This window comes from Dicentrarchus labrax, unplaced genomic scaffold, assembly GCF_905237075.1.
Source record: "Dicentrarchus labrax unplaced genomic scaffold, dlabrax2021, whole genome shotgun sequence".
In the NCBI taxonomy this organism is placed as follows: domain Eukaryota; kingdom Metazoa; phylum Chordata; class Actinopteri; family Moronidae; genus Dicentrarchus; species Dicentrarchus labrax.
This window is the reverse complement of record NW_026136701.1, coordinates 7,384,067-7,393,868: the sequence shown is the minus strand read 5'-3', so window position 1 is coordinate 7,393,868 and position 9,802 is coordinate 7,384,067. Positions and strand designations below refer to the sequence as shown.

At 41.5% G+C, this 9,802-nt stretch overlaps 1 protein-coding gene across 1 annotated transcript; it reads right to left on the bottom strand.

The window, feature by feature from the left end:
• Window positions 1-367: 367 nt before the first annotated feature.
• Window positions 368-7,693, bottom strand: LOC127373537 (Golgi reassembly-stacking protein 2). The gene is made up of 10 exons (XM_051418157.1): window positions 7,514-7,693; window positions 6,718-6,798; window positions 6,411-6,614; window positions 6,223-6,309; window positions 5,973-6,103; window positions 4,264-4,396; window positions 3,733-3,856; window positions 3,488-3,595; window positions 2,825-2,941; window positions 368-1,843 (listed from the first exon to the last, which is right to left on the bottom strand). The coding sequence occupies exons 1-10, from the start codon at window positions 7,574-7,576 to the stop codon at window positions 1,572-1,574; spliced, it is 1,320 nt and encodes a 439-aa protein (XP_051274117.1). The 5' UTR covers window positions 7,577-7,693; the 3' UTR covers window positions 368-1,571.
• Window positions 7,694-9,802: the final 2,109 nt, after the last annotated feature.

Below are 9,802 nucleotides of genomic sequence, written 5' to 3'. Positions count from 1 at the left end.
TTAAAAACAGTAAAATGTTTCTTCAGTTCAGACAACCAAAATTCAAGATGAAAAATGCAAAAAATCCAATCAGGTTCAGGTGGGTGGTTTTTGATTTGAACCATTGATCTCACCACCAGAGGAGCCACAGGAAGTGAACTTTAGTCCATGTACCTGCTTTATCCATTTGTCCTTCTGTTTGTCATCCTGCTCTTTTCATTCATCCCCTGTAATTTTCAGGTCATGAGCTTCCCAGCATTCTCATTCCTCTGCTATTATGACTTTATGTTCTTGTTTTTCATCAGTCTTTGTTTTTATTGTGTAAGGGGGGCTGAGTCATTAAAGAAGGAGCAACAAACACTGTATAAAGACACACAGAGGCATCATGTAAAATTAATTTGGCTTTATTGCTCGCACTGTGCTTACTGTAGATGTTTACAGAAAGTTCTGTTACAGTGACACCTTGTGGCTGCACTGCATCACTGGAACTACCAATTCACTTAGGCCATGCCAGGAAGAGCCGTACGGTGTATTTAATAATCTTGCACCCGTGTTTCACCCTACCTACTGATCACCCAGCAGCAAGCACAGACACTCTACTCAGTAGTTCATGTAACTGTAAACCTCTGTCCCCTCTGGCATGGCCTGCAGACTGTTACCATCCCTGTGTGGTAGAGACCGGTACTATAGAGTTCTGGATAGACGTGGAGACATACAAAGGGACAGACTTAATAATTTCAAAACACAAAAGGTGGTGCAAAATAATGCAGATTCATTCATTGGGTGAAGACTCATACAGTAATTTCAACAAAAATTAATACATGTCAATCAAATCAATCTATTGGTCGGAGGGGGTCTATTAACTAATAATAAAAAGGTTACACGTTAGGGCTGGACGATAAGACCAAAAACATGAGCGTTCATATTTGCCTTTATTGTTTACTTGTATTTTAATACAACAGTGCATGATATTTCTTGTCTCCTGCAGGCCCAATCTGTTACCATTGTCCCTATTTATTCCAGTATGACCAGTTAGACAACCACTGGACTGTGAGGTGATTGGTTGGCTGAACTTCCACTCACTTGTTATTGTAGCTTAGTTTTTGTTTTGTTTTTTATAGATTTGATTTATTGTCCAGCCCCATTAACATACACTGTTTATATAAAAAAGAAATAAGTATGTGAAACAGAGAGGATTGCCAGATCAGAAAGGGAGAAAATCCTAAGATAGGTCTTTGCCGTGTTGTAACTGCAGAAGTGCAAAGCAAACTACAAACCAAAGATTAGACCCCGTCCTCCTCAGTAGCTTAGACAAGCTACCAGCTCTGTGACAGTCTGGTAATAAAGACATGTTGGTAGGACCAGTCTACATCCATCCTCCATTCTTCATATCCATTCATCCTTCATCGCGCCACACATGCCTCCTCACCCATAACTGGAGCATGCCGACCTCTGTGTCTGAACTAATGCAGCTGTCTGCCTGCCCCCTCTTGGCCAAATAAATAGAAAAACACAGAGAAAGACAGATGGTAGAAAGAGAGAAACCGGGTGTGTGTTTTGGTATGATGGCAAGCGGGAACTTCTCTCCCAGGTTACGACGTTAGTGTTGTTTCCGTGGGGGGCGGTGATTCCGTGGCGTTCGTGGAGGCTACTTCCTTGGGGACTGTGGGGTCGGGGGCAGGCTCGGTTGCAGGCGCTGCTGTGACCGTGACCGAAGCTGCAGGAGCGGCAGTGGAAATGGGCAGGAGGGGGGCCACTCCCTGAGGGAGGAGAGGAGGAAGCTGGGAGGGTAGCATGGTGGGTAGAGGATGAAAGGGAGCCAGGCCTGGGATGTTGAGGGGTGGGAGGGATGCCAGAGATGGGACTGGTGGAGACAGAAAGATAACAAAGAGGTGTATTGATGTTCATTTTTGCAAGGAATTAGATTTGAAATGTACCCCACAACCACGCTACGCACTCATACTTCAAGAAACATTTTGGAAAAGATTTGCTTTTCAGATGAGAGTTTGATGAAAAGATCAAAAACACATCTGGTGAATATACGGCTACAGCCAGCAGCTGATTAGCTTAGCATAAAGACTGGAGACAATTTGATGTACATCAATGAGCTGTAGAGGTGCCGGATAGTGGATTTTGTTACCTTTGGTGAGAGCTAGGCCAACCGTTTTACAGTTTCAAGTCTTTGTGCTAAGCTAACCGACTGCTGGCTTTAGCCTTATATTCAACGACAGATGCATGAATGGTATCAATCTTCTCACCTTACTCTCAACAAAAACAAATAGGCATATTAACTATTCCTTTAATAGTACAAGTAATATAGTCTCAATTACAATATATGCTAAGTGCAGTATATTATCTGAATTCAGAATATGAGTAGAGTATATTTCAGTCTGAACCAAGTATGAGACCATATACACATACTTAATATAAATAGGTATATATTGATGTAATGTACCACATTACCCAGTCTGTATATAAGCGACTGATATAGTTACTCTAGGGTCTTGTAACAACAGGAAAATGATGCAAGACATGTCCCATTGCAGAACAATACAGTCATATTCAAATTTCAAAAACAAATAGTGAGGGAACAATTCTGTAATTTATAAAAGACCTAAAATATACTGTATATGCATTTCACAAGATAAAAAGCAAACATTACAGGAAAAGGCTGAACAAATTTAATATTGGGTTCTGCTTCATTATCCTGTTAATAATCGCTAATGAGATTTTACTTGTGACCCCCTTGTGGGTCCTGACCAGCACTTTGGGAGACACTTGAACAGAGTCCGTACATACAGTACATCGTGTGCAGCAGGTACAGAAAGCAAGAATGTTTATTTACCTGTGGTTCCTAGTGGCGGTTGTCCTGCTAGTGACACAGCACTGAGATCTGGGAGTGGCAGGTTGAGGTTGGGCAAGTTAGGGAGTGGAGGTAAGCCACCTGGGAGGGGCATCAGACCTACAACCACACACACAGACACAGACACACACACACACACACACACAGTCATATGAGGGTGCACTATTATTATTAATTCATTGCCAGTGACTTATTTATACTAAACTCATGCTACTTTACTGCAAAAGTGACACACATGACAAGATAACAATAAAGAAGGAGGTGGGAATTCATGTCATAGAGACAACTGACCATTTATGGCAACAAACAATAACCAGAATAAAAAAACAAAGTATCACAAGATAGTAATTTGAACTAAGTTTAACATACATACTGTTCACTAAAGGACAAGCTGCAACCGAGGGTTTACTATATACACACACACTAAGATTTGATATTGGCTAATGCAGTTGAGGCAGACCTTTTCTCTTGAGATCTCGGTTTTTCTGGAAGGGTGTGCAAACACACCCACTTAAATCTGTGGAGCAAGAGCTGTAATGCGTCTGCCACCCATGGGCCTTTCCAAATGTTTGGTGTTACAAGCTCATGGACTCAGCAGGCCCATCATGTGTGTTTTGGAATGAATATGTTTGAGCAATCACCTACCTGGTAGCGTGGTGGTGGGGTTGAAGCTGGTGGCAGCAGGATTAAGTGGAGTGAGGGGGCTGAGGGAGGGGCTGGTGGAGGAGGGAAGCAGAGGGACTGTGGGCAAACCTGGAGAGCAGGGAGACACAAATCACATGTTAGATAAAACTATATGGAGTAAATGCACAATGTTTATCAAAATCACAAATGTCCCCATCATATGGATGTGTGTGAAAGAAAGTGGAAGCAAAACCAAAAAAAAGTACCTGTCTGCAGCTCACTGGGCATGGTGGGCGGGGCTGTGCTGATTGACAGGCCTGACAGTGAATCCTCAAGGCCAGAAGGGACAACAGGTGCAGCAGAAGGAGGGGTCACTGCTGAAAGCTGGACCTGAAGGAGTTAAAAGAGAAAACATGAAGGTAGAGAAAAAGATGCTGCTGTCAAACAGATAAGGTCAAATTCATCCAAATGTACATTTAAGTGTAATGAGCAGCATTGCTTTCTCTGCCTCTGTCTGCTTTCCTGCATACACAATGAGGTAACTTACATTTATAGAGTGAACACTTAAAAGCATCTGAGGCCATAAGACACAAGACTTCAGTCTTTTCAATGTCATGCCCACACACACACACACACACTGCATACTGATCAGTAAAGGTTTAGCTGGCTTAAAAGACCATAACTCTTGGGTGAATACCGTGAGCAGTGGGGGAGTAATAGTGGGTAACGTTTCAGGGCAATATGTAATGTAATTACACCACTACTGATTCAAATGCTGAATCCAATGGCGTCCTGACCTCAGTGAATCCATCCTTTAGCGGACTGAGGGGCTCGCTGGGAGAATTTCCAGGGAAGCTGATCTTCTTCCCCTCTTCAAAAGGCTTGGTGGGAATCCTGTGGAGGTATCCATAGCCAATCCCACATCCAAGGCTGGAAAATGGAGGAAAAAAAGTTCAGAATTCATAAACAAATCAAAACAGATATGAGATTAGCCTGGTTGCACACCACTGAATAACAGCAGTTCAAATAAGCCTGGTGTTGTACAGTGATGACCATTTCCCCCAGCTGAGTTGGGAAATCAGTTTTGTGGGGGAGATTATAAAGGATGATGCCATCTTGACATGGCCAAAATGTGTAGTGAGCAGTGTTGTAAGTTAACTTACAGAAATAATAACTGTTAAACCTGCAGTAACTGATTTGTTGACTACTTTGGGCTAGCAGAAACAAGTTGTAAACACAGCGTTGACATATCACCCTTTAAAAAAGGAGCCCTGTGATCTTTTCTTGTAAACAAAAGTTATCTTTACATTCAGTTTTACACACAAAAAACACATTGTCGTATCCTTGGGCTCTAATGGATGTATTGAAAGAATGCTCATAAAACCATTGGCAGGAATGTGCATGCATGTATAAGATAAACAAAACAGGGGCCAACAAACAAAACGGCTCCATAGGTCAAATCCCCACAGGGAGACTTTAAGCTGATATGGCAAATTTGTTAGCAAAAAAAAAAAAACTTTATTACATATCCAGCAGTTACAGGTGAACATCATTAATCTGTAGTGTACCCATCTGCAAATGTAAGCCCAATATGCACTCTCTTATAGCTCTGTTTCTGGTCTCTACCAACTCCTGAGGGAAATATCTCCACTATGTCACCAGCTGCTCTCTCAGTGTGTCTGTTGTTTGGTACTGAGCGGTGTTATAAGAGCGGTGAGAGTGAACGTAAACAGTACGGTAACAATGAGCTGGAACTCACTATAAAGCTCTGTCAAGGTGAGTGGAGCTGCAGAATTCGCTGTAGGTTCATCACTACAAGTGACCCCCTTTCACATGGTATTGAGGTTTTCACAATCTCTTTTGATTGTATTCTAAAAATATCCGTTATAGCCGCTTTAAGTGAGCATGTTTAGTCTACCATCATGAAGACCATTAAAAGTAACTGCTACTAGCAACCGCTGTCACAGCTTCCGTGCCAGAATCCGCTAGACACTCACTACTACAATTTTTATTGAGTCAGAGTGCTGAACTACAAGATCATTCTGTATATTTCTTTTGGAAGTCAAACCAACTCATTAAAAATTTACAAACTTCACTTTATGCCTGTAGGTCTAACAAGCAGGGTGTAACAGCCGAAATTGTGAAATGTGCTTTTAAGAGACTGTGTTGCCTAGATACGAGAGAAGCGTCATCAGACAGCACCTAACCTGTCTTGAGTTTGTTGAGCGGTACACCTACTGTGAATGGATGCCTGGTGCTGAGCTCCTGTTTGGACTACGTGTGGCCTCAGTTTTGTTCATGTCTGATAAAATAGCTGTACAACAGGGCTTGATCAGGTTGATGTGTTAGAAATAAACAACGAGCATTGTGGAAACCCCAGTACCAGTGTGGCTGTGAGTTTATGTCTGTCGCCTTTCTCCACTCTCTTCAAGCTAACATTAGCTCAACCAAGAAACACGGACACAAACTGTTTTAAGGGGTACAAGTGTGTTAAAGTCAGAGTTACCTGCCCTCTCCTCCCCAGGAACCGTTTGGTGTGATGATCACCTCTCTGCAGTTATCTGTGTCTGTGTTGTACACATACAGCTTCAGGCCTTTCCCCTCATGGCTCTCTATCAGAGAGAACAGGTCCTCTGACTGCAGATAAAGTCACAGAAAGGTGGAGATGGTGGGCAACCAGGAGAGACACACACAATCACTGTCATTATCATTATGATGTGGAGAAGTTTCCAGGACCAAAAGTGCTGATAAAATACCTCATTCATAACAGTGTCGGCTCCAATGATGTAATCAGTGTGCGGCCGCAAGCCAGCGAGGGCTGCTGGTGAATTAGGCTCCACCTCCTGTAAAGAAAAGCGAGAGAGAGAGAGAGAGAATATGTAAACAAACTCCCATTGGACCACACAAACCAATACGATACAAACTAGACTTTGGGGTTACTTACCAGCACATGCCAAACATTCTCATTGGCTCCCTCAAAGCTGCAGAAACGAATGGAGACACCGAGCAGGCCCTGGCCCCCCCACAGGTTGCTGGGGGTGACTGTCGACTCCCGCAACTCCAGGGTCTTTGAGGAGTAAACCAGCATCTTAACTGGTTTCTCCACACTGGCTTTCAGTAAGTCTTTCAAGGTGTCGTTGTCCTTGTTCTGTAGAAAGGGAAGGAAGAAGAGAAGAGGAGCAACCATGAAACATACAGTCCGCTATGACTTGTATGTGGTCCGACTATACAGAGTTTCTGGCTTTCCTTACCAGTCTGGTGTTGTTGATGGAGACAATAAAGTCAAAGAAAGGTTCCAGTCCTGCACGGTGTCCAGGCGAATTCTCCTGAACCTGCATAAAGATTAGAAGCATGCTGAGCTGCTGTGTGTGCTGCACACTGTCACTGCATGTACAGCTTGAACAGGTTGAGCCTGAGCTGACCAGTATACAGGAGAGCTGGGCCTTCAGTGGCTTTCAAATCTCCTGTCTGAATGTGAAGTATCCCTGTGGTCTATGTCTATTACCGTACATGCAGCCTAAACGGTTGTAGCTTGCAGGATGGGACCAAGCCCTCTATGGGCTACACTGCACTGTTGTCAAGTTGAGCATCTATCTACTACCACTAAAAGGTTACTGATCATTCCAGTTAGGATGGGCCGACTGGCTTTAACTGTCCACTGCTAGCTGGTTACTAGAGCCTCTGGCCAAATGTCCCAAAACAAAGGAGAAGGAGGAGTATTTCGTGGCGATAACAAAACCAGCTTGGCAGCTGTCATTCACTGCAGCTACGTAGCTTTGGCTAGCTCCAACACTGATGGTTAGCTTCTGATAAAAACACTGAGCTGGTCAACAGGCAGGCATAAACAGACAACATAGCGTGGACGGATACGAGACCCTAACACATCTCAAAAGCACACAACAGCATTCTGACATGGTGTTGGTGTTTTCCCGACGAAGGCCCCAGCAGTCATCCCCGGCCTCTCGTCAACACACAGGACGGGGACTCCGCCTCTGAGCAGATGCTAAGCTAACAGCTAACAGCAGCCCGTAGAGGCTAAAAACTCACCCGGAGGACGTGGTAGCCCTCGGAGCCTCCTCCCGGTATCTCCACGCTCTGCGAACCTCCCATGGCCCCTCTCTTTTAAGGCTGTTACGGTTTTATGGCAGCTTGTTACCCAGCAGAGCAGAGACACCTGAACACTTCCACACACCGGGTACACGTCGCCAAATGACTAGCTGAGTGATGCGCATGCGCCGTTACGTGGCAGGAAATAACGCCTTTCCGAAATGTGCAGTTCAGTTTCCAACCGGTTTCTGTGTAATTCAAAGAGCTCATCAATATCAAAGAGTAGAGCTGACACGAAGCGTTAAAAGCAGCATCTTCTAAAACACAGGGGATGTATTTACTGTTTGGTCCAGAAAGGTTTTCAATGTAGTTGGCTATTCGTAATTATTGTGGGCACTCTCCAGTTCCCCTTTCCCACCCATCACTTCATCTATTATAAATAAAATAATCACAATTATAAATGATTTAGAAATGAATATCTCCATTGAAATTATAAACTAATATTCTAACACATTAGAACCACAGACAAACCTACAAACTTGTATTCACTTTATTTAGTTACAGTTTTATTATTCCAATGCCATTGTGTGCCAGAGCTTTGTTGAAGTTTGCCTATAGTCTTTTAATAAATCTGAACTTGTTTAACACTAACTCTAATTTAGTTCTCTTACAAACACTTTAATCAAGTCCATTGTGACAATGTTCATGCTCTGTTGGTTCAGTACTGTAGCACCACTGTCTCTTAGAAAATTCTGCTATTTATAACAAAATTCACCAGCAACATTTTGGGTATGGTGACAACTAAACTAAACTCTACAGATTGCAAATTATCTCAAATATTCACATTTACATAAACTTTTAATTTTCAGTATGTGAAGTTAAATATTGTTAGAACTATCAGGCCATATCCTTCTGTATTTAGATAGATAGATAGATAGATAGATAGATAGATAGATAGATAGATAGATAGATAGATAGATAGATAGATAGATAGATAGATAGATAGATAGATAGATAGACTTTATTAATCCCCAGAGGGAAATTGGGTCGTCATAGCAGCCAGGTACATTAAAATACAATAATATACAACAATAGAATAAAATACTTAGATAGAAAAGATAAAAAAAGATAAATAGGTAGGTAAGGTGCAAAGAGTTGTAGTTGCAAGATGGTGGTAATAGTACTGATGACATGATGGTAGTGGTATTGTTAATAACAGTATATGATAATAACAGTATATAATGATAATATTAATAATATTTATAATAATATAATAATAATATGTATATATAATATGATGACTGAGCAGATATACATGTATACACATAGATATTATACATTAATATTGATATAATGTAAACATTTGTCATATATTCAGCCTGTGCAAGGTGTGCATACATACATACATAATATATATATATATATATAATATGTACACATATATATACACACAAGATATGATATGATATAAAGCATATTCTGTAAATGGCTGTGGTACTTTGTTGTATTAGATATGTGTAAATCTACTCTTCACGTGCATAGCCTATATATGTACAGTGCATATATATATTAATGTACATGTACATGTGTGCAATGTAAAACCAACCCTGGGCTCATGAAGGGTCACGTTTTAACAGGCTTGCTTTGCACAATATCTTGTAGGTTTATTAATGTAGAATATTCAATAGGTTGCAACCACTCTGAAACCCCTGAAGCTACTTTTCTATTGTTGCATTGAAAGTGTAGTGTATGAGGCAGGCTTTTCATTTCCCAGCCTATATGGGGCAGAGGGCAAAGCTGCTCTTTGCCATGAAGCAAGCTTGTGTGACACAATTTCAACATACACTTATTATATACTGTTGCCCTACTAGTTTACCTCAAGTCATATCTGACATTTCTTATATATTTATCTTTAGTGTGTATCAGTCCGTACAGCTTACAGCAGTTGACTTGTGAGAGCTGTAGTGATGCTCTCTCTCTCTCTAGCAGCTCAACAAATCATCCTTGTTGGCTATTGAGCATTGAGTCCATACAAAGCCTAATGACCTCTCCACAACTCTATTCTAGATTCCAGACCTTTTACATCACTTTTAGACATTAATGTAACTGTAATATCTTGGTGTAAAAAATGAGACCATGACAGAAACTATGATGTTATTAACACAAATTTTACTCAAAACTAACACCACATATTCAACAAAGCCCTTTTACTTCCTGTCCCACAGATAGTGTTGCTCCCTACTCCTTACAGAATAAACATGTTGAAAGTTATTTTTTACAGTGAAGTCT